The 25712-nt window shown below is 45.3% G+C and overlaps 1 protein-coding gene across 1 annotated transcript; it reads left to right on the top strand.

Annotated features, from left to right (window-relative positions):
• The first annotated feature begins 11800 nt into the window (after positions 1-11800).
• LOC136632894 (SERTA domain-containing protein 2-like) lies at positions 11801-24846 on the top strand. The gene is made up of 2 exons (XM_066608164.1): positions 11801-11913; positions 21443-24846. The coding sequence occupies exon 2, from the start codon at positions 21447-21449 to the stop codon at positions 22275-22277; it is 831 nt and encodes a 276-aa protein (XP_066464261.1). The 5' UTR covers positions 11801-11913; positions 21443-21446; the 3' UTR covers positions 22278-24846.
• Positions 24847-25712: the final 866 nt, after the last annotated feature.

Here is a 25712-nt window from a genome sequence, read left to right as displayed (position 1 = left end):
ATCTCTAATTAAAACATCTTTTTGACGTACCCATAAAAACTAACTGGTCAAACACTCTTCAAAAATAAGCACCTAACATGGGCAGGATACTTCTAGCAGATAAACCTAGCCCTATATATGGGACATCACTGGTGACGTTCCGTTGGGATCAGGCTGCTGGTAGGATGTTGTTTGCAGCAGTCACTCCATTACGCTGTAAGCACATGGTTATTATTATTGTCCAAGACAGTCAGAACTCGCATGCGAAAACAACTCATTCATTTGAATTACTTAACCCCTTAACGACCAGCCCATAGACTTTTTACGTCCTAGCTTGCTGGGCCTTATTCCCTGAGGACGTAGAAATATGTTTCCTGCAGGGATTAAGACCCTGCAAGCTGAGGATGTGGCAGCTCCATGCTGCCAGCTCCGGGAGGTAGCCGGCAACCTGGAGCTGCCATTCCGGGCCGCGGGTCCCCTCCCCCGGTCACATGATCGCCGGCATTTACCGAATGCCGGCGATCATATAAAAGTTAATAAAAAGTTTTTAAAAAGTGAAAGATTCAGCTGCCCCGGTGGATCGGATCCATCGGGGCAGCGGAAAGTACTCACCCGCCTTCGCCGCGATGACCAGCGGTGTCCCAGCCTCCAGGTCCCGTCGGCGCCTTCCGCACATGCGCGCCCGACGTCATACGTCGGGCGCGCGGCCCGGGAAATTTTAAAATTCTTCTGCTCCCGGCTCCCATGTGTAGCTGTATGCGGTTCCCGGTCACATGATCGCTGCTACCCAATGGATAGCAGCAATCATGTAAAGTAAAAAAAAGTTTTTAAAAAGTTTTAAAAAAAGTTTAAGTTTCATCTCGGGGAGATGAAATAACATACCTAAGACACCGCATTTATCCGTGGACTTCACGGCTTCTGCGCACACGCCCGCCGCCAAGATGGTGGACACATGTGCAAAAGGCACAGATTGCCAGGGTAATTTAAAATCTCCCTGCTCCTGGCTACCAGACGTAGCCGAGAGCCTGGAGATTTCACCGGTGCCCGCAAAACGCGGTTCCTGGTTACGTAATTCAATTGGAAAACGGCGATCACGTACAAGTAAAAGAAGTGAAAATTTCACCTCCAATCACAGATCAGATTCGTGAGGGGAGGTGAAATTACTTACCTAAGGCCTCCAGCGATGTCCCCCGACGGGATCTTTATCCACGGACCTTTCCCCAACTTTGGCGCATGTGCCCATTAGCAAAATGTCTCCTTGCTCCTTGCTCCTGGCTACTAAATGTAAGACACAGTTGAAGTTTGATGCGCCTTTCCTTTTGAGTCCCGTTGTGCATACAGACATAATATTAAGGCCACAATGGGTATGTCTCTGAAAACGGGACAAACGGGGGTATCCATTTTGGGGTGAACTTTTTCATTCTTATGTACGCTATACAAAAAAAAATGTTTTTAAAATGACACAATTGTCAAAAAAATTAAGATCGTAATTTTTTCCATCTGCTTTGCTCAGATTCATTCAAAAACTGTTGGGTTAAAATATACAGTACACCCCTAGGTGTATGCGTTAAGTGGTCTAGTTTACAAAATGAGGTAATTTGTGGGGTTCTCTGTCGTTTTGGCCGCTCAAGGATTCTACAAGTGGGCAATGGGACCCAAAACGCCTTCACGCAAAATGTCTGTTCTAAAAGCCACCGGCTGCTCCTTTCGTTTTGGCCCCGTTGTGAATACGGACATAATTTTAGGGCCACAATGGGTATGTTTCTGAACACAGGACAAACAGGGGTATCCATTTTGTGGTACAAGTCTTCATTGATATGTATGCTGTACAAAAAAAACGGGTTAAAAAGTGACATGATTGCCAAAAAAATGAAAATCATAATTTTTTCCTTCTGCTTTGCTTAGATTCATTCAAAAACCGTGGATAAATTCATTAAGAGGTCTAGTTTTCAAAATGGGGTCATTTGTGGGGGTTCTATATCGTTTTGGTCCATCAAGAGCTCTACAATTGGGCAATGGGGCTGAAATCGCCTTCAAGCAAAATGACTGTTCTGAAAGTCACCGTCTGCTATTTTTGGTTTGGACCCTGTTGTTCATACGGACACCAGATTAGGGCAACAATGGGTATGTTTCTGAACACAGGACAAACGGGGGTATCCATTTTGGGTGCAAATACGCATTTTCATGTGCATTATAGAAAAAAAATCCCATCTTTTAAATAGCATATTTGCAAAAACATGAAATTTTATTTTTTCTCCTCTAAATTGCAATAATTCCTGAAAAAAGTCTGTGGGGTAAAAATACTCACGACCCCCCTCAGTGAATACATTAAAGGGGTTGTCCCGCGCCGAAACGGGTTTTTTTTTTTTCAACCCCCCCCCCCCCCCCCCCCCCGTTCGGCGCGAGACAACCCCGATGCAGGGACCTAAAGAAAGCTTACCGGAGCGCTTACCTTAATCCCCGCGCTCCGGTGACTTCTATACTTACCGGTGAAGATGGCCGCCGGGATCCTCTTCCTCCGTGGACCGCAGCTCTTCTGTGCGGTCCATTGCCGATTCCAGCCTCCTGATTGGCTGGAATCGGCACGTGATGGGGCGGAGCTACACGGAGCCCCATAGAGAACAGGAGAAGACCTGGACTGCGCAAGCGCGGCTAATTTGGCCATCGGAGGGCGAAAATTAGTCGGCTCCATGGGAACGAGGACGCTAGCAACGGAGCAGGTAAGTATAAAACTTTTTATAACTTCTGTATGGCTCATAATTAATGCACAATGTATATTACAAAGTGCATTAATATGGCCATACAGAAGTGTATAGACCCACTTGCTGCCGCGGGACAACCCCTTTAAGGGGTGTAGTTTATAAAATGGGGTCATTTGAGGGGGTATCTATCATTCTGACACCTATGAGCCTTTGTAATCTTGGCTTGGTGCCGTAAAATAAAGTGTTCCTCAAAATGCTGAAAATCAATGTTAAATTTGCACGTCTCTTAAATGGTTAAAAAAAAACGGAACTTTTTCTAATGTGCACCCAGAATAAAGTAAACAGATGGAAATATATATCTTATCAAGAATTTGTACAGTATGTTTGCACATATTTGAGATATTGCAGTTGAAAATGTGAAAAAATGAAAATGTTTTCAAAATTTTCCCAATTTTGGTGCTTTTAATAAATATACACAAATTCTATCGGACTATTTTCACCACCTAAATGAAGTACAACATGTGGCGAAAAAACTATGTCAGAATCACTTGGATAAGCAAAACCTTTACGGAGTTATGCTATGTCAAAGTGACACATGTCAGATTTCCAAAATTTGGTCTGGTCATTAAGGCGCAAACAGGCTTGGTCACTAAGGGGTTAATTCACGAGTGACTTTTCTCTTGCACTGATAATATGTTACAAAAATCGCAGTGTCCTATTCTGATCCGATTCTCAGATGGGAGTAGAACATGCAAATAGGCAGTGTCCTGTACGTTGGACAGCACACAGACGTAGTGTTCTTGGGCTGTCCAATGCGAGTTGCTTCCCAGAATCTCAGGTGCAACTTGCACTCGGCCATCTGAATACGGCCTAAGGGCTCTTTCACACAGGCGGTGTTTTTGCACAGAATAGGCACGCAAAAAAACCCACTGGTAACTGCGCGAAAAATTAATTGAATGGACGATTTCCTGTATGTATGTGTATAAGACAACCTTTATAACACGATGGGCTTAGATACAGCAGCTCAGCTGTAGTATACCTACATAACTATAAATAATGCAGTCACGATATAATAGTCAGATGGCAGCTCTACACAGTGATAGTAATTACAGTGCAGTTACCTCCAGTGATCACAAGTGATGTCCAATGATGGGTGACATCCGCTTGGGTATTTTGGGGCCCAGACCACCATGAAGACTTCTTGCAGCCATGACTCCTACTTCTCCATCCTACTGCTCGCCCATTGAACCTCTCAGTAATCACCCCATAGTAATTGTGACCCCAATTAGTAACCTCTGACAGGACAGCAACCATACCACCCAGCATTCTAACGTAACTCAAGTTCCATTCCGGATGTCAGCACTGTACTCAGAGCAGACCCAGGACACCAAGCCTGCGTTCCTGCAATGTAAATGCCGAGATGAGGAGTCTAGGGTCGTCTCTGAACACAGCGGCTGTGTCAGGAACATAATTTGAGTTATAGAGAAACTGTCACCTCCCAACAGCATCATAAACTACGTTATGCTGCTGTTTGGAAGAAAAGAGTCCGATTTTCAGACCATGTGTGGACTTCACTGGTGAACAGCATGGGAACAGGACAGTGCGTGAGTTTAAAAATGACATCCCCCGGCTCCACGTCACCTCCTGGAACAGCATCAGGACTTAGTTTATGCTGTTGTTCCGAATTTGACAGGTTCCCTTTTTGCGGAAGCATTGGCTAGTCGGAGGTGCTTAAAGCAAGCAATTATTTTTACCGGCCATTAACCCCTTAATGACGCGGCCCTTTTTTTTCCATTATCGTTTTTTCCTCCCCCCTTTAAATAAATCGTAACTCCTTTATTTATCCATCAACGTTGCTGTGTGAGTTCTTGTTTTTTGCGGGACGAGTTGTAGTTTTCATTGGTGCTGTTTAATGTACCATATAATATACTGAAAAACTTTAAAAAAAATTCTAAGTGGAGTAAAATGAAAAACAACAACAACATTCCGCCATCGTTTGCTGCATCTTGTTTCTACGGCGCAGAAACTGCAACAAAAATGACATGATAACTTTATTCTATGGGTCTCTATGATTACTATTATACTAAGCTTGTATAGTTTTTTTGGGGTGGAACTACTTTCATTTTTTTTCAAAGACATTTAATTATTTTTTATTATTTTCTGCCCACATCATCTGTGCACAATAACTTTTTTATTTTTCTGTTGATGTAGTTTTGCGAGGGCTGTTTTTTTTGCAGGATATCCTGTAGTTTACTTAGGAACCATTTTGGAATAGGTATGACTTTTTGATCGCTTTTTATTGCATTTTTTTCTGGGAGACAGGGTGACTGAAAAAGCGCATTTCTGGCGTTCTTTTTTTTTTTTCTTCAGACGACGTTCTTCATGTGGGGTAAATAATGTGCTACTTTGACAGATCAGACTTTTACGGACGTGGCAATACCAAATATGTATTTTTGTTTTATGATTAATTTTTTTTATTAACCCCTTAACGACCAGCCCATAGTGTTTTTACGTCCTCCCGAAGTGGGCTTTATTCTCTAAGGACGTAAAAACATGTGTCCTGTAGAGAATAAAGCCCCTCGGGCTGTGGACGTGACAGCTCCATGCTGTCGGTGTCCGCAGGTAGCTGACAGAATGGAGCTGTCATCCCGGGCTGTACGGACCCCCCTCCCTGGCATTGCGATCGGCGCTATCCAATGGATAGCGCCGATCGCAAAAAAGTAAATAAAAGTTGAAAAAAAGTTACATATTCAGCTGCCCTGATGGATCGGATCCATCGGAGCAGCTGAAATTACTCACCCAGGTCCGGCACGCTGCTCCCCGCTCTCCCGATGCTCCGGGCCCCGTAGCCGTCCTTCTGCACATGCGCCAGGCGGCATTATGTCAGCCGCATGCGCAGAAGGCCCCGCGGCGCGGGAAATTTAAAATCTCCTGGCTCCCGGCTCCTGTAGGTAGCAGGGAGGCAGGAGATGTCAGCGGGGACCGCGGTGAGCGGTCCCCGGTACCGCAATCGCCATTATACAATGGATAATGGCGATCGCGTAAAAGTAAAGAAAAGTGTAAAAAAAAAAAGGTTTCATCTCCCCTCATGAATCGGATCCATGAGGGGAGGTGAAAATACTCACCCCGCTTCGTCCATGTCCTCCGGCCAGTCTCCGAACCCCCCGCAGGCTTCTGCAATGTGCCGATGTGGCACGCATGCGCAGAAGGCCGGCGAGCCCGGCAAGTTCAAAATCTCCCTGCACCCGGCTGTCACAGATAGCCGAGTGCAGGTAGATATGACTGAGGACCGCTGTATGTGGTTTCCAGTCATATGATCACCATTATCCATCAGATAACGGTGATCATATAAAGTTAAAAAGTAAAAAAAAAGTTAAAAGTTTATAAAACTAAAGTTTCATCTCCCCTTACGGATCATATCCGTAAGGGGGGATGAAATTACGTACCCAAGGTCCCGGATTTGTTCCCTGGTGGGATGTTGATCCGTGGACCTTACCCCAGGTTTACCGCATGCGCCCGTCAGCATGATGGCGGACGCATGCGCAAAAGTGAAATATTGCCCAAGAAATTTAAAATCTCCTTGCTCCTGGCTACCAAAGGTAGCCAAGAGCCTGGAGATGTCACGGGGAGCCGCGGTATGCGGTTACTGGTCACGTGATCGCCATTATCCAATGCATAATGGCGATCACGTAAAAGTTCTTTAAAAAGTGGCAGTTTCATCTACCCTCACCGATGCGATCGGTGGGGGGAGATGAAACATCTTCTCGGAGGCTTCCGCATTTGAATCCAGATGCGATTATCCTCCATGGACCCCTCCGGCTGCTGCGCATGCGCCCGCCGGCAAAATGCCGGACACATTCGCAGGAGCCGGGGAGCCCAGGAAATTTTAAATCTCCTTGCTCCCAGCAACCAACGGTCGCTGAGTGCTTGGAGCAGTGACCGGGGGCCTCGTTGAGCGGTCCCCGGTCACGTGATAAAGTAGCGATCTAACATTAGGCCGGTCACACATGACCGGAGAGGAATTACGGGTTCTGCATGCGCTTGATCAGCGGTAATCCACGGATCAATCACATGCATTGGATTACACAATTCCCCCCAATTAGTGGGTCGGAATTACGTAATCCACTCGCAGAAACAGAACACGGCATGCTATATTTTACCGCGGATATCCGCGACCTAGAGCCCATTGTGCTCTATGACAGCGGATATACCCGCAGCCCATATGCAAACACATTGTGAACGGGCTGCGGGTACCCGGGTCATCACTAAGCGATGGCGCGGGAAATAAAAACAAACAACGGTGTACTGTGCATTACCGCCTGTGTGAGTAGACAGTTATGCGCAGTACATTACGCGGCCGTACGCAGGGTCACAGCTGGGCTCACAGCTGGAATCCGCTGCGGGCCTCCGCAAGCAGATTCTGCATACGGCTGTGTGAACCCGGCGTTATTCAGACCGCTACCTGTAATCCGTAATTTACAAGAAGCCCCGGGAACGCCCGCCTTCATGCAGTTCCAGGAGCACCTTGTGAGTGCCTTCTCTGTGAGACCGCCGCACCGCAGCAAGATTACAAAGACTCACAGAGTGCTACTTTTTACACCCCATACCTGCCGCTGAAGTTACGAAATACCCCCCCAAAAAAGCATGAGAGGAGGGGGGATACACGGTTTTCTTGCCCCATGTGCCCAACCCAACCAGCCTCCGTAATTACCCCTGTCTTCGGACATAAAACGCAGTTTATATTATTACCTTTATCTAATATTTAGGGAATGCCAAAAAATAGGGGTGACGGGGGTGGTGGTGGTGGTGGGGTTCTTTTTAGGAAGTCAATTTTTTTCCCGTATAAGTGGGCAATGGGGCCTGGAATTTATTCAGTTCTGCCCTGAAATCCAGCGGGCATTCCCTCCATTATGGGCCTAGCCATGTGATCTTTAAGTAGATTAGGGCCACAATGGGTATGTTTCTGAACACAAGACAAACAGGGGTATCCATTTTGGGGTGAAAGTCTTCATTCCTATGTACATTGTCCAAAAAAAACAGTTTTTAAATTGACAAAATTGCCAAAAAATGAAAATCGTAATTTTTTCCTTCTGCTTTGCTTAGATTCATTCAAATACTGTGGGGTCAAAATACGCAGTACACCCCTAGATTAATTTGTTAAGGGGTCTAGTTCTCAAAATGGGGTCATTTGTGGGGGTTCTCTATCGTTTTGGCCGCTCAATGGCTCTACAAGTGGGCAATGGGGCCTGGAATTTATTCCGTTGTACCCTGAAATCCAACGGGTGCTCCTTTCATTATAGGCCTAGCCATGTTTTCTTTAAGTAAATTGGGGCCACAATGGGTATGTTTCTGAACACAGGACAAACGGGGGTATCCATTTTGGGGTGAACGTCTTCATTCCTATGTACTCTGGACAAAAAAACCTGTTTTTAAATTGACACAATTGTCAAAAAAATGAAAATCCTAATTTTTTCCCTCTGCTTGGCTTAGATTCATTCAAAAACCGTGAAGTCAAAAAAGTCATAGTACCCCTAGATAAATTCGTTAAGGGGTCTACTTTTCAAAATGGGGTCACTTGTGGGGGTTCTACATCGTTTTGGTCACTCAATGGCTCTACAAGTGGGCAATGGGGACTAAATCTCCTTCAAGCAAAATTTCTGTTACGAAAGCCACCGGTTGCTCCTTTCATTTTGGGCCACATTGTGCATACAGACGTAATACTAGGGCCACAATGGGTATGTTTCTGAGCACAGGATAAACAGGGGTATCCATTTTGGGGTAAAAGTCTTTATTCATATATGTGCTGTGCAAAAAAACTGCTTTTAAAAAGACAGAATTGCCAAAAAAATGAAAAGCGTTATTTTTTTCCTTCGGCTTGGCTTAGATTCATTCAAAAACTGTGAAGTCAAAAAAGTCATCGTACCCCTAGATAAATTCATTAAGGGGTCTACTTTTCAAAATTGGGTCACTTGTGGAGGTTCTCCATCGTTTTGGTCACTGAATGGCTCTACAAGTGTGCAATAGGGCCTAAATCTCCTTCAAGCAAAATTTCTGTTCCGAAAGCCACCGGTTGCTCCTTTCATTTTGGGCCCCATTGTGCATACAGACGTAATACTAGGGCCACAATGGGTATGTTTCTGAGAACGGGACAAACAGGGGTATCCATTCTGGGGTGCAAATCCTCATTTTTATGTCTACTATAGAAAAAATTCCTGTCTTTAAAATGACATATTTGCAAAAATATGAAATTTTAGTTTTTCTCTTCTAAATTGCATTGACTCCTAAAAAAAACTGTGGGGTTAAAACACTCATGACACCCCTCAGTGAATACGTTAAGGGGTGTAGTTTTTAAAATGGGGTCATTTGTGAGGGTATCTATCATTTTGACTCCTATGAGCCTTTCCAATCTTGGCTTGGTGTAGGAAAACAAAGTGTTCCTCAAAATGCTGAAAAGTAATGTTAAATTTGTACGTCTCCTAAATGGTTAAAAAAAAAACGAAAGTTTTTCCAATGTGTGCCAAAAATAAAGTAAACGGATGGAAATATATATCTTAGCAAAAATTTCTATATTATGTTTGCACATATTTGAGATATTGCAGTTGGAAATGTGAAAAAATGACGATTTTTTCAAAATTTTCCCAATTTTGGCGCTTTTAATAAATAAACACAAATTCTATCGGTCTTTTTTTTCCGCCTAAATGAAGTACAACATGTGGCGAAAAAACAATGTCAGAATCGCTTGGATATGCAAAACCTTTCTGGTGTTTTTCCATGCTAAATTGACACGTGTCAGATTTGCAAAATTTGGCCTGGTCATTAAGGCGCAAACAGGCTTGGTCACTAAGGGGTTAATATGGCAAAAGGGGGGTGCTTTAAACTTTTATTATTTTTTTTTACAATTAATAAAACTTTATTGAACTTATTTTTGCTTTTTGCTTTTTTTAGCCCCCCCTGGGCAACCAAAACTAGCGATGCTTTGATTGCTCCTGCAGTATGATGTAATGCTATAGCATTACATCATACTGCAATTTGACAGGCAAGTCTATCAAGCTGTCCCCATGGGGACGGCTTCATAGGCAGTCTGCTAAGGCAGCCCTTGAGCCTATCAGAAGGACCCTGGCTGCCATGACACCTGTACGGCTCCCTGCGATCTGGGGGTTTAAACTCCGAATTGACACCAACGTTTAAAGGGTTAATAGCCACGATCAGCCGCGCGCCCAATTCCACCTATTGTCCGCAATAAACAGCTGACACCCGCACTGTACGAAGAGAGGTCATGCCGCAATCTCTCTTCATACATACCCCGATGCTGCATGACGTAAATGTATGTTATATAGCGGGAAGGGGTAAAAAAAAAAAAAAACACTGCCGGGTAAAAAATAATAATACTAGCCCCCTGGACAAATTACGGACTGGGTGGCAACTCTATGTTAACAGAGCCTAAGGGCTACCCACAGCTTGCAGCCATGTCCGAAAATCCACATAGGAAGCTATTTGCTATGTAGTGCAAAATGCGATTCTCATTTGCTGTGTACTCATAGCCGTAGGCTGTGCTGACATCTGTGTTGGAAGCTCCTCTCAACAAAATAGTGCAATAGGCTGCAGCGTTTTGCCTAGAAAAATGGTGGACAATGTGACAGAAGCCGGAAGGACCCCATTATAGCTACGAGGTCAGTTTCACACGGCCAAGAAACTTGCGTAAGACTTGTGTGTTGCGAGATTCGCAGGTCTTGGGCGAATATAGACCCCATTCTTTTGAATGGGGTCATATACTTGAGCGATCTTGTTTTTTCCCGCATTGCGTTGCGGGGAAAAATCGTGGCATGTCCTCTTTTCGTGTTCCTTGGAATGCATCGCCCATTGTTTTCCATGGGACAGGTAAACACCTCACACGTCTGAAATCTACGCCGAAGGATCGCTACTTCACAGAAGTGATGGGAGGCGGTTTTGCCAGAAAAACGCCTCACATCGGCGTAAAAAGGCACGTTGGCGAGCGCGACATTGGGCAGAGTTTCTTGCCGATTATCATGCTTGCAGATATGTTTCCAGTAGGGATTCAGCTTTTCTGTTCCTGTGAAGGAAGAGGAAAATGAAAGCCGTAAATGCAGATAGAAATGGAGCCTGAGAGGTTATTCACACGACCATAAAAACACTCACCGCAGCGTAACATTACTGCGCCTCAACGAAGTTTTGGAGGTTGATTTGCGCATGTCTGCGCATATTACTGTCCTTTTTGCGCACGCAGGCCCGGTTTATATACGCACGTGACACAACCTTTCCGTGGATTCAAAGGCTAATTAGCCTAATGAGGTCCAGATGTCCTCTCCCCATGTTTTGCGCAGTGTTTCAAGCTTCACCTTACATGTTTCAGCACCTCCCATAGACGTCTATGGGGCAGGAATACAGAGCAGGTCCTATTTTTCTTTCTCAGACGAGCAATATGCGCCCATGAGAATAAACCCATTGAAGTCAAAGCGTTCTATTGTGTTTATGGCGCGTGTATTTTACATGTGCAACAACACGTGCAAATATGGTGGTATAAAGAAGCCCTCAGGCTACCTTCACACAGCTGTATACGACACGGGCCGAACATTCTGGGGTGCCACTTGCATTGCGCCACACGTTCGTGGATTGGGTCAGAATAGGTCATGCTGTGATTGTTTTACTTTTTTCTCTCAGACTGTATTTATATGTGTATTTGTGATATAAACATATATAATTTTTATTTTCTCCCACAACACTGATGTAAGAGCGCCTGCTTTGCGCCGGGTTTCGCCCGTTTACCAGACGAGCGGTGATTCGGCGCCGTCTGCGTTTATATAGGACGGCTCTGACGTCTCTATGACGTCAGTTTACCCGCCCTGAGCGCTCATTGGTCGCCTAAGCTACGCGAGCTGCCTATCACTGTGTCTCCTCCCCTCTGACCAATCAGAAAATGGTTGCTGTGCTGCCCGGGCCGCTGTCGTCCAATCAGAGGCGACGCACCTGACAAGGCCCGTCAATCAGCTGGGTATCCTTCACGCACTTTCTATGCCTGGTGCTGCTGGCGGCGGCGCCTGCCTCGGATGCGCACACTTGTGGGGACCTCGGGGCGGGGGGTGGTGGGGAGAGGATGTGACCGGAGCCGCTGCTCTCCTCATGATTAAGGTGACAGCGGGCGGAGAGGGAGGGCAGCTGCGGAGCTGCCGACGGGGAGCGCGAGGAGAAAGTGTCCCCGGGTGCCGTGTGTGAGGTAAGTGGTGGTCGTGCGGCTGATGGGGGGGGGGGAGTGAGGGCAGGTATTACCTCAGGTGACACTATGGAGACCGTCTGTGGGGCGAGGAACAGGTGAGGTGACACTTCTGTGTATTTGGGACCTCCTCAGTAGGCGCCTTAAAGGGGTCGTCCTGCATAGTAATGAGACTAACCGAGCGCTCGCTAAGGTCGTGCCCCTTAAAGCGGTGTCACGGAAAGGATGGTGGGTATATTCCCTGTATTGCCGCTTATGGGTGCTGCGTTTTTGTTTTTTTTTTGTTTGTTTTTTTTGGTGGGGGGGTGGCGGCAGCCAGATGGCTGTCACCATCGTTAAACTACCTAATGCCACCCTGGGGGACAAGGGACACTTACTGAGGTTGGTGCCGCACATCACGTCAAGTTCTACTTGCAACTCAGGTAGAAGCTGGCGTAGCTTTCCGGTATGATTTATGCCACTTTTCTGACATAAATTGGACATAAGTGTTGGGTCGTGCCCCTTCCTGCCAGGCCACACACTTTTGTTTTTTTTATTACAAAAGTGGTAAGCGAAGCACAAAAAGTCCAACTTTTTGCTCATGTGGGACTTGCACTAATATTTCAGATGTTTGTATGCTGTAGTTCTAGTATAAAGCTGTTTGTAAGTGGCTATTGTAGTCCATCGGTAGTGTTAGGACTATCAGTGTGCTATACCTGCTCTGGGTTTGGCTGGTGCTGTTCATGTGATCAGCATTGGCCAATCACAGATCAATGCATAGTGCAGTTAGAAATTGGCATCAGTTGTCTTGGCTATCAGAAATCAGCCCCATGGAACCGTTAGTGCAGTATGCCTCCACCCAAAGTATGGGTAGGCCGGGCTCACCTACAGGTCACGCCCCAAGCCAGCAAAAGCTCCCGATTGGTGGAGACATACTACACTAGTACAGCTCAGTACTAGTAGTGGCTCCCAGCCCTCCTTCTTATCACAAGCGGTTCCAGAATGTCAGCCCTCCAGTCTGGCACCAGTTGGAAGGAGTGTCCGGAGAGGGCTTCCTGGCGGCTGCAGTAATGCCGCAGCTCAGTGTCAGTCCTCCGCATCTCGACCGGTGCCGGAGTGTCAGCCCTACAGTCCGGCAGCAGTTGCTCGGGACGAGTGTCCAGTGGGAGCCTCCTGGCTGTACTAATGCTGAGGAGCTGAGTGTCAGCCCCATGGTCTGGTCCAGCATCGCTCGGGAGGACTGTCTGGAAGGAGCTTCCTAGCTGTAATGTCGGTAATGCTTTTTTGCCCCAAAGGAGGCACAGTGTCTTATTTTCAGAAGGAGGGGGCTTATACTCACCTGGTCTGCGGTGTCCCGGTGCCTCATGCTGCTGGTCTCCAGCGGTGATGCGAAAGTCTGCAGTGTCCTCTGCACTGAGTTATCCCCCTTTTTTTTTTCTAGTGACGGGGCTTTGAATACCCTGCCTCCAGCAAAGCGAGCGCTGTGATTGGATCGAGCGCCAGCCAATCACAGCCGGCACTCGATGAGCCAATCACAGCCATTTAATGATGTCATTCACTGAATGCCTGTAAATGATCGGACGCCGGCTCTGACTGGCGCTTGATCCAATCACAGCGCTCGCTTTGCTGGAGGCGTGGTATTCAAAGCCCCGTCACCAGAAAGAAGAGGATTTCTCAGCGCAGAGGACACTGCAGCTTACCGTACTGCCGGGGATCATCGCAAGGGACTCGGACACCGTGGGCGAGGTGAGTATTGATGATTTTTAAATTTTTTTTTTTCATGTACTTTAGCCAGGGCTTATTTTTTGGGGAGGCCTTATATTTCAAGCCTCTCCAGAAAACCTGGGTAGGGCTTAATTTCAAGGTGGGTCTTACTTTTGGGGGGGGGTCAGTAGCACTACACTAATACTGCTCAGTATGTCTCTGCCAATTGGGAGCTATTGCCAGCTTGGGGTGTGTCCTGGGCATTACCTGTAGGTGATCCCGGCCAACTCATACTTCTGGTGGAGACATACTACACTAATACCGAACCGGTGGAACGGAAGGATTGCTCGGAAGATCATGAACAGGTAATATTTCTTCCCCTCTACTGCCTCGGAACGGAATTTTGTCAGAAAACTACAGGTTTGCTTTAAGGCTTCATTAAAGGGAATTTCGCTGGAGAAACAAAGATGGCCACACTAACTTCTCCGACTGCCTGATATACCAGTGCTGGCCAGTCAGATCCGCATGTAGTGTCTTGGGCCATGTTTGTTTCATAAGGCTTGGAGGGTTGCTTTAACCCCATTAATGCCACAGGAAGTAAATTTGTCCTGGCATGGTGGTAGTTAACACAACAGGGCATAAACTCATGTCCTGTGGATGTAGGCGGCTCAGAAGTGAGCTTGCAGCATCCCACATTTGGAGCCGGGTGTGACTGATAGCCAGGATCCCGCTGTTCGATGTAGATTGATCGCTGTATGTAAAGGGTTCCCAAAGGCAGCGTGCTCCCTCTGTGAAGTCATCGGCCCTCCACCATGTAATCGTGGAGAGCTGATGGCTTGCCATGGCAACCGGATACCACATACTGGTGTCCAGGCCCGCCATGGCTTGTGAACAATAATGTACTATAGTACAAAAGTACTGCAATACTGTATCGTGGCGATCAGAGTTTTTCTGGTTCAAGTCCCAATTTGCGTTACAAAAAAACCTTTTTGCCACTTACCCCTCTTTTGTATTAAAAAAACAAAACAAAGAAAAACCCCAAACTTTTAAGAACAAATGGGCATCGACGGGGTGCCGCAGCTTCCTGTCGGTAATCATACAGCGACGCTGGTCCCGCTGCACGCTCTGCTGTCAGCACTGAGCAGAGGAAGAGCGGTGCTGACTGCAAGGAGGAGGTAAGTATATGGGTTGGGGGGGTTAATATTACTGTGGCTACCTACACTGGGGTTAATATTAACCCCAGTGTAGGAACCCTTAGAAATATTACTGGGGCTAACTACTGTGGGGTTAATATTACTGGGGGGGGGGGGGGGGGTGAATATTCTTATTGGGGCTACTGTGGGTTTTTTATTACTACTGGGGTTTGTTTTTAAGGAGGTTAATATTACTACTGGGGCTAATGTGGGGTTGTTACTGTGGGGGACGCTATTACTGCCGGGGCCACCACTGTGGCGGATCACTATTACTACACAGGATGGATTTGCTGTGGAATTTAGAGTAGCAGCAAAGGTGATGAGAATTTGAAAATCTCATCCACTCGCTGTGGAAATTGCCATGTGGTGCGGGATTTAATTCCACAGCATGTTAATTTTAAATATAATGTATATCAATAGCCCATCCAGTGCTCCAGCATGCTGCGAATTGCCCGCCGCGAGCAGAGAATCGCAATGATTCTCCGCTCGTGGACAGGTGCCGGCGCTTTCCATAGCAATGCTATGTGAAGCGTCGGCCGGTGTGATTCGCCGGCGGAATAAACTGCTGTGAACAGGGGGCCTAAGTTGCATGGACCCTCCACACTGCAGCTGCTGACAATAACAGAATGGTGCAGATTTACCACTGAAAATTCAAGTTTTCTGGCTTAAATCTATCAAGTGTTTTAGATCCCTTCAAACTAATAGATGCGCAGTTCAGTTTGTTTTTTTTTGTTTTTTTTTTCCATCTGTTTGCACTCGTGTGCAATGAAGAATCTTTTTTGCATTGCATGCTATGGAAGGTTATTGCTGCGGAATCCAGAGACAGACGCCCGCTCCTTAGACTGCATTAGATGGTCACTGAGTATTAAAGGAGATGTCCCGAGGCAGCAAGTGGGGCTATACACTTCTGTATGGCCATAATAATGCACTTTGTAATATACATTGTGCATTAATTATGAGCCATACAGAAGTTATAAAAAGTTTTTTACTTACCTGCTCCGTTGCTAGCGTCCTGGTCTCCATGGTGCCGACTAATTTTTGGCCTCCCATGGCCAAATTAGCCGCGCTTGCGCAGTCCGGGTCTTCTGCTGTTCTCTATGGGGCTCCGTGTAGCTCCGCCCCGTCACGTGCCGATTCCAGCCAATCAGGAGGCTGGAATCGGCAGTGGACCGCACAGAAGAGCTGCGGTCCACGAAGATAGAGGATCCCGGCGGCCATCTTCAGCGGTAAGTATTGAAGTCACCGGACCGCCGGGATTCAGGTAAGCGCTGTGCGGGTGGTTTTTTTAACCCCTGCATCGGGGTTGTCTCGCGCCGAACGGGGGGGGGGTTTAAAAAAAAAAAAACCCGTTTCGGCGCGGGACATCTCCTTTAATATTGCCTGATGAGTCTGTGACATACTCCTGAGCAAAGTGCAAGCAGATGGGACAAAGCCTTCATGACTCAACTGCTGACAATAGCCTCCAGATGCAGCTTGTCAGGGAGATTCCCTTTTTTTTTTTTTTGCATCCGTTTTTATTGATAATTTCTAATATATGACAGACATGTAATACATTAAAGCAATACAAAACTCGGTCAGATGAAAAGGGACTACTAGTTCAACATGTCAGGTCGAAGCCGAGCAGTCCTGCTAATAAGCTTAACAGTGAACTTGTTAAACATGGTTGGGGTGACTCGCAGACAAGACATACAGGTTGGGGGGAGGAAGAGAGGGGGGAGGGAGTCTCTCAGACTAAACTGAGGAAACTTATTTGCAGCTTATCGAAGTTGGAAATGGTGGATGCATGGCACCAACTCTCCCCTACAGTAAAAGATTACACATACTTCTCCCAGGTCCATACATCATTTCAAAGGCTATACTACATTTTCATTTCTTATACCCTCCTACCCTCCTTATCCAGCTCAAACATTGCTGCCACTACCATTTCGGATCACGCTCCACTACACGTAGACCTCCTACCACTATGTAACGTCCATCGGGAATGGAGATGGCGACTTAACGCTTCACTCCTAGACTCTGCGGTGGACAAGGCCTCCCTCTCCAAACTCCTAGAAGAATTGTTTAACCTTAACATGAGCAAAGACCAAACAGCGCCACTGGTCTGGGAGGCGCATAAGGCCTTCATAAGAGGCATTTTGATCGCGCTCGGCTCTAGGAAGAAAAAAATACAACAAAAAGATATAGATGAGCGCTTGAAACAGATTGCCAAACTAGAATGTCACCAAGCTTTCCACCTCCAAAGAAAATCTTTCTAAGCTGACCGCCCTTAGAAAAGAACTAAAACTCTGCCTTGAGTCGAGATTTAATAAGAAATGCCTCCACCTTAAACACGTGGTCTTTGTTCAGGGGAACCGCGGCAGTAAATGCATGTCTGCATTGATTAAGAAGGCCCACTCTAAGAACCATATCAACTCAATTAAATCCCAGTCGGGTTCGCGAGTCTCGTCCACCCCGGACATAGCTATTGAATTCCAGAAATATTACTCTGTTGTACAACCTGCGTTCACGTGCACCCCAAGAAGATGTTAGTAATACTAGAAAGCAAATCAACCACTTCCTAAAAAACCTACAACTACCCGGGCTAGACGAGAAGGAGGCAAACTCACTACTGGTTCCGGTAACGGAATCAGAGGTAGAGAAAACATTAGACTCTTCTCCCCCCGGAAAGAGCCCCGGCCCAGATGGCCTTCCACTCATTTGTTATAAAACCTTCCGCTCCCCTTTAGTATCCCGCCTAACCGAGGTCTTCAATTCTCTCCTCCAGGGCGGCGAACTTCCAAAACAGAGCCAAGAAGCGCACATCACCCTCATCCATAAGGATAATAAAGATCTGGAGATGTGTGGCAGCTATAGGCCCATCTCTTTAATTAATCTAGACATAAAACTCTGGGCCAAACTTTTACGAAACAAATAGAATCTTTCATCCCAAACTTGATAAACAGAGAGCAAGCGGGCTTTGTAAGAGGCAGAGAGGGAAGAGACAATTGTGCACGCATCCTCCACGCAATGTACCCCATGCCCAATCGAAAGGACTACCCCTGGCCTTAGTAAGCACAGATACTGACAAGGCTTTCGACAGGGTTGATTAGCTATACATGAACTCTGTTCTCTTCTACTTCAACTTTCCTCCTGCCTTTGTCACAGCTATCTTTTCATTATATTCCGAACCGTACGCCAGACTGAAAATCAATAATACCCTATCGTCGCCATTCGATATAAAGAATGGCACGCACCAGGGCTGTCCTCTCTCTCCTCCACCCTCTTTATTCTAGCCTTGGAACCCCTGCTCCAGTGTATTAGGTTGGACCAGGAGATACGAGGCCTCTCAGTAGGGAGTCATGAACTGTCGACATCCCTGCTCCAGTGTATTAGGTTGGACCAGGAGATACGAGGCCTCTCAGTAGGGAGTCATGAACTGTCGACTGCAGCATTTACGGATGACATCATATTCCTTATTACCAATCCAGAGAAGGGCCTTCCCAAGCTCACCCACAGCTTGGAACAGTTTGGGACCCTGTCTAATTTTAAAATTAACTTTAACAAATCGACGGTGTTAAATGTCTCTATCCCTACTATACGCTGTAAAAACTTGATGACTGGTTCTCCATTCTCCTGGTCCAATTCTGCAATTGACTTCCTTGGGATAAAACTCACAAAAAAAACTGGGGATTTGTATCTCTTCAATTTTCCTCCGCCTATTACTAAAAAAAAAGACCCTCTTACAGAGCTACGACCACCCATATATCTCATGGTTCGGAAGGAAAAACATACTAAAATATTATATATTCCCAATAATCCTGTAGCAGATCCGAACCCTTCCAATCTATCTCCCCCCCCCCCCCCCCCCCCATTTTCTTCCATACCCTTCGCTTATTATTCACTAATTTCATATGGAGATTGAAAAGACCAAGGTTAGCGTATAGCCCTATGATACGGAGAAGAGAAGGAGGGGTTGGCCTGCCTTGCATCCACGATTTCTACTTGGCATCTCACCTCAGCTACTGGCTGGAGTTGACCACTCCTACAAGAGACCCACTACTGCAGCACTTAGTCGGTGAGACCTACGGAGCTTCCCTGGCGGAGGATCTGTGGTTCCCTAGGAAAAATCTCTACAGAAATAAGAAATTCAACCCCCTCCTGCGGGGGCCGTGCAAGACTTGGGATCTACGAAGGGAGACGTTGGCTCCAACGCCCTCCCCGATCGTTCCCCTGCGCGTGCTGCCTAGCCTTATGGGGACCCCTTCGGACCCATGCCTCAGTAAGATTTGGGCTAAATTCAAGAACAGACCCATTAGGGAGTTGCAGGCTATGGCCCACCTGGGCCCGAGTGAAGCTGTGTGTTCCCTTCTGCCCAACCAGCCTATGTCATTCTTACATTTAGCGCACGTAAGAGGAATAATTGGGGACTTTTTTAAGACCTATCCTTCCACAAGACCTCTCACTGCTTTTGAGAAAACAGTGGATGAGAACAGACCTAACCACAGGAAAATAGCTTTCCTTCGGAAGCACTTTATTTCACCCTCTCTAACTTCGAAGCCCGCATTCCTCTCCTCTTGGGAGAAGGAACTACATATCACTTTATCTCCCTCTGACATCCAATTAATCTTGAAGTTGGCCTATGGCCTGTCCCAATGCATTCTCACAGGAGGCCCATTACAAACTACTTGTTAGATGGTACAGAACACCTCAGTGGCTCTCTGACCACAAACTAACTACATGCGATAAATGCTGGAGATGTGGGACGGACACAGGCTCTTACACATTTGGTGGGAATGCCAGATCTTGATGCCCTTCTGGCACGAAGTGGAGAGAAATCTTAGGAATCTGGCACGTAATTTTACACTGACCCCGGAGATTATCTTTCTATGGAGACCATCTAGGTGCTTTCACCCTTTAAAGCAGAAACTATTGGCACAGGCAATTGACGCAGCAAAGGCACTTATTCCCTCTTTATGGATGCAAAAACTACCTCCCTCAATATCTCAATGGAGAGATAGAATGGATTTGTCCTGCAACTTGGAGGAACTCTCTAGCTGGTCCAAAGGTAACCATGACAAAGTCCTGGAATTATGGGGCCCTTGGCGTAGATTGCACCTTGAGATGTAGTCCTATTGTCTTGTCCGGGAGAGACGGACGAGGCGGTTATGCCCAGTCTGTGCTTGGAGGTGGGACGAGGCGGAGACCGAGCACCCCAGACTGGCGTTACTCACGCACTGATCAGAAGCGCTAACTTATAGGATTTTGCTTACTGTATGAATCCATTAGGGAGATTCCCTTTATTGCAGAATATCTAGGGAAAACAAGTTTATTTAGCGATGAGTTGGAGGAGCGTCTATCCCTAGTGTTCTTGGAGACCTGAGTTCCAGCCTGTATGATGGCCTTCAGGAACCTGAAAGGGCTCACTTACATCAGCATCAAAAGTTCCGTCCAGAACCTTCGTCTTTGAATTCCGTAGAAAAAAAAAGTTGAAATAAAGCAGCATGTTGTTTAGTCCTGTAAAATACAAGATAGACGGAAACTGGCCACCACTAGAGTCAGTGGGGTCCATTCAGTTTCGTCCATAACAAAGCAGGAAAACTTAGACCACTGTGCAGATGTTAATAAGTCTGAAGACCTTCCAATTCACCAGAATGACAACACACAAGCATGAAAGTGGCAGTATATTAGAGGTGGAGAGCATTCTTTAAAGGGGTTCGACCATTAAAAAGGCAGCCTTCATACCAGATCTGCTGTCCCCTAGGTCACTTCACCTACAGCTGTCCGGATCCTCTTCTTCCTAATTAATTATAAAATGCTAGCGGCGAGATACTGGCATTCCCTGCTAGGCAGTGAATGCTATGTCACTCGTAGTGTTCACTGCCCTGCAAGAAGTAAACTGCAGCTAATGGACACTCCAAAACAGGAAGAAGAGGATCTGGCCAGCTTGCGGTGAGGTGACTCTGGGGACTGAAGGAGACAGGAGAAGATTCGTGAGTAGAAGATGCGGTAAGAAGACTGCCTGGGGAGGAATAGGTAAGTAGTATTATTATTTTTTCTAATGACGAAAACCCTTTAAAGAGGTTTTCTAATTTGTAGAATTTCTGCACAACCAGCTCCCCATGCTCTAACATAAATTATCATATACTCAACTCACCCAATTCCTGCTGTAACCAATGTCCGGTCCTCCAAGTCTGTTTGTTTACAGGCTGCAGCCCCACCTGGTTTATGGGATGTCACTCGCACTGCTGATCTCTGTTTTTGGCTGCAGTGCCTGTGACATGGCAGGAGCTCAGCCTGGCATGCTCAGAACCAGCGTTGCACACTGCTGAACAGCGTGAATAGGTCTTTATAGCATGTAAATCCAATGTAATGTGTCTAGTCAGTTGTAATGACAAGTCGGATATACTAGGAGAACTTGTATAGTTACATTGGATAATGCCTTATGTAGCTGTCGAGCACCTGCTGTAAAGTACATTGTTTAAGCGTTGTTGAGATTCCCCAATTTGTTTCAATCATTAGACTGATTTGTTGCCGTGAATGGTGTTCCAGTTATACCAGGGCATTATATTTTACTGTGGGATGGAGTGCAGTAAGCAATGTTATGGCATTATTATTTTGCTGATGGTCATATCCATTTATTGGCTGATTAACATAATACACACGTTTTATTTTACCAGATCCATGCTTGGTAGAGGACTCAAGCGCAAATTGAATGATTGTGAAGAGACCATGACCGACTTTTCTTGTGCCTACGATTGCAACCGAACCATGCCATACAGTCATCAAAGGCAACTGGTGCTCAACATGTGCCTCAACAAACTGCAGAGCTATAAAATGTTGGTTGAACCAAACCTGCATCGATCCGTTCTTATAGCCAATACAGTACGTCAAATTCAGGAGGAAACAAGGCAGGAGGCCAGTCAGCTGCCTGGAGTTATCGGGAGTGACCTCCCCTCCAGCAACTTAATGTACACAGGAAGCGATTCCTTAGACGTGTCACTGAATTTACCTTTCGGAATTAACACTGATTTTGCAAGAGACTCCTGGCCCAATGAGAACCCATTGGACAGTCTGATGCAAGTTACAGATGATGACATGTCTTCTGCCATCTCATCAATTCTCAAGGATCTTGATTTTGTTGAGGATGTTAATCCATCACTGGCCCCGGGCCCTGCTGCGGATGAACCACCAAAACCCATGGAAAACGGATACAAGGGAGAAAAACAAGATCTAAGAGGAACAGAATGTGTATTTGGTTCTTTTGAACTGACCAGCTCCACCAGTTACTTAAAGGATTTGTCGGTAGATGACATTTTTGATGACATTGATACTTCTATGTATGACTCTGATTTTAGCTTTTCCTCCTTAATGTCACCAAGAATGCAGCCTACGGAGGAAGAACCTCTCAAGCTGTATACTATGTGCAATAATTCCTCAAACAGTAACTTGCAGGTCTGCAGGACGGATTTGAATGATCTGGACCACATCATGGAGATTCTAGTTGGGTCCTGACATCATCCTAGCTATGAAAGCCAGACCATGTGGTCTTTAATGGGAAATGTATTTTAATCACAGGGCAATTTTACTTTACAGATGCACAAATGAAATATATAATATTTTAATAGTAAATGCCTATGGAATCCAAAACTGCCTAGATCCAGTCTTTCAGTATTATGCATATTCTTATAACTGGAGATCTGAAGTAAAACACAACATGAACTCTCTGAAGAAAACCAATATTTTTGTAATGATGACAATATTTGTAAACCCTTTTTCTGATAGTAGAATAACCTACAAGAGCCAACGCGGGATGTCACTTCTTGTATATAGTGGACACTACCTCTTTAAGATGAAGTGCAAAAACCTACTTGTATGCTTCGTGGTTTTTTGTGTTTTTTTGTTTTGTTTTTTTTGTTTGTTTTTCAATCTCTCGGTGTTGATATTGTACATTTGCAGATTATTTTGCTAATTTATATATTGTAATCAATTTATCAGTTTGTGGTTCTGTTAGTAATGAAGTGTACCATGCTCTCTGCTTGGCGTGTGAGCCATGTTCTAATTGGTTATTGAAAGTAATGTCTGCTTAATCGGCCTATTGGATCACTTGGAACTTCTGATGTCGATGAGGAATTACAGGAGTTGTCTGGGATTACAAAAAAGCCCCTGTTCTAAATTTTAGTTGAAAGGGGATGAGTTGCAGTACCAGACACAGCCCATGGACAAGAGTGGTGTCATTTCTCTCTGATCCTGGACAACTCCTTTAAGCACAAATTTACTCTAAGTTGTAAGTGATTCCTAGTAAAGCTGATAAAGGCTATATGAATAACCCAAAGATCACCCAAATATTAGCCGAGAAGAGTCTGCAGGTACATGTTCTTAGCATGCTGGCACTTTACTTCCGAGGCAGTCCATGGCTTCTCTTCTTAGATCTGATCTCTTCACATCTTTTCTACCTCAAATATGTTCCTCTTGTTGCAATTATTCTAAACAACTTCTGTTTAGAAGATGTCAGCAGACTTTGCTTGTGAATATTGTGCTTTTTAAGACATTTTTCCGAGCTATGCATTTGTAGATGTTCCAAATGTGCAGTGAGCATGTATGCAAGTAGTACAACATTTTTAGCTCTTTGCCAAGCACTTATTTCTTGATGTTCATCTTTCTATGGAAAATAGTTTGTGTAAGAATTGACCATTTTTGTAACAGACTTAAACATACAAAGGATTTCCTAAATAGTACTTTTATGTAGGTTTTATTATCCCTCTGACTTGTTGTTTTTTTGAATCTTTAATAGTGAGCTGTTTTGTCCCCATTACATGACCTTTGGACATGAAGAATGGTTAGGGGTGTTTGTGACTGTTATGCCTACTATTTTTCACCTGAGCTTAAATGAATGAAATATATAATTTAATTCTTATTTATCTCCACAAACAGCTATAATGCGGGTGTTTGTGTGCAATAAGATGTGCGTAAACTGAATAGAAGATATGTTAGATATGGCACATTGCATGAATGCACAATACCAATGTGACCCTAAGCGCGTACCATACATTGAAGTTCATGAACTGTACCATAGGCTCCTGATACACACCTGTAGGCACTCGGTGTGCCAATACATGGGGCCTTTGTGAAGCACCATATCGCAGGCCATGCTGCATCCCTTGGCACAGCAGTATAGTTGGGCCTATAGACTGGTGAATTCATGTGCAGACTGGAGGGGTAAGGGTGAGGAGCCTAACAGGTTCACAACAGGCTCTTTGTCTGCTCTGCCTGTGAATTCTCCTGACCTAGGGTGGGTTTCCACAGGCTCCATGACAGCAGCCATTTCTGGGCAACAACTTTAATGGAACATTTTCTTCTCTTAGCTTCATAAGGAATCCAGCAGAAAAAAAACCCTTTATATGAAACGGGCCTTCAGAGGTGTAGGGATCTACTGCTGCCCTACTCCAATGGTGTATGGGTGCTCAGTATATGGTATATAACCTGGCTCCAGCACACTCTACCTTCACACCTCCCTTTGAAGCACTGATAATAATTGAAGTCCTTAGCTGATTTAGTGGATTTGTTTTTTATATATTATATATAATATATATATCTAGTTAGATACAAGCAGTTCTCACTGGCCAGGATGTTGGTTAGCATTTTCAGATTTTAAAAGCCGCAGTCTCAAAGAGAAATGTTCATTATTGGAGTAGACTGAAATTGCAAATACCGATGGCTTTTTAAATAGTTTCTCCTTAAGCAGTCCATCATCTAATGGATGCACTTAGTCCTGAAATTGCATTTTCTCTGGGAGTAAAGCTTTACACAAGATGCTGAGTCAGTATCTGTTGGCTTCCGCTAATGTATCAGGAAAAGGATACATGTACTTCAGTCTGGGCCAGCTGCTATTTTTTTAAAAGCTAAAAAGTTGTGGACTGTATATCATTCTCTGGACTATGAAAAAGGGTATTTGTGCTGTGAAGTTATGGATTTGGAGAATAAACCACTGACTTAGTACAGCTTGGCTCACAAAGGTGACCAGTGGCAATAAGGGTGCTCAAGAAGCAGCTGCAGAAAGTGTTCTTCAAACTGCGCACATGGCAATAGAGTAGTTTCCCCCCCCCCCCTCCTATTCGTTCCATATTACTGACCTGACTTAGTAATGACAAAATGTCGCATTCAGTGCATACCTTTCTGGCTTAAGTGAAAACACGTGTTCGGTTTCTTCATACCGGTTATGGCAAAATCACAATTTTGCTCATACGATGTCTGAGTGTCAGTGCTGATTTTTCTCACAAAAACATCGCTGCCGCTTGCCATTTTCTCGCGATAGACAATAGGACTTTCAAATGTTAAAAACACATCGCACCAAAAGTGCAAGTTTGTGTGTTGCGATGTGATAAAACGAAGGCTCCGTAGGAAAACATGGGCGATTTTAAGAAAAAAAAAACACACAAAGATAGGACATGGTTTTTTCCACACAACACTGCATGAGTGAAAACATCGCAAATTTAAAGGAAACCATTGAAAAACATGGGTTTCATAATTCTGCGTTTTCATGTACTCTGATTTATGGAGGTTTGTCAAGACAATGGAGTAGGGCGCATGTACACAGCCATAGTAGTTTGTAGGCCCATACTGTACCTCTTTGTGCCTCTTCTGTCATGGATTCCCAATTCTTCCCTAAGGGTGGCTTTACCTGGGACAAATGTTTTTTCTTTTGGGGCTCGTTCTGTGTAGACATGAGACTCATCGGGTTAGTGAGCCTGAAATTACTTGGTAGTTATTAGTCTCTTTTGTTTAAGCTCACTGAAACTAGGCACCTAGTGTGCGTGAAAGGCTGTTCATCTTTGAACCACTGCCTGTTCAGAGTGAATGGAGCCAGGCAGCCAGAAGAGATCTTGGGCGCGCTCCACCTTCATGCACTGAATAACTATTGCTCCTGTGTGAAAGCACAGAAGCGATAAG

The sequence above is a fragment of the Eleutherodactylus coqui genome, chromosome 6, assembly GCF_035609145.1.
Source record: "Eleutherodactylus coqui strain aEleCoq1 chromosome 6, aEleCoq1.hap1, whole genome shotgun sequence".
Taxonomy (NCBI): Eukaryota; Metazoa; Chordata; class Amphibia; order Anura; family Eleutherodactylidae; genus Eleutherodactylus; species Eleutherodactylus coqui.
This window is presented reverse-complemented; position numbering and strand designations above follow the sequence as displayed.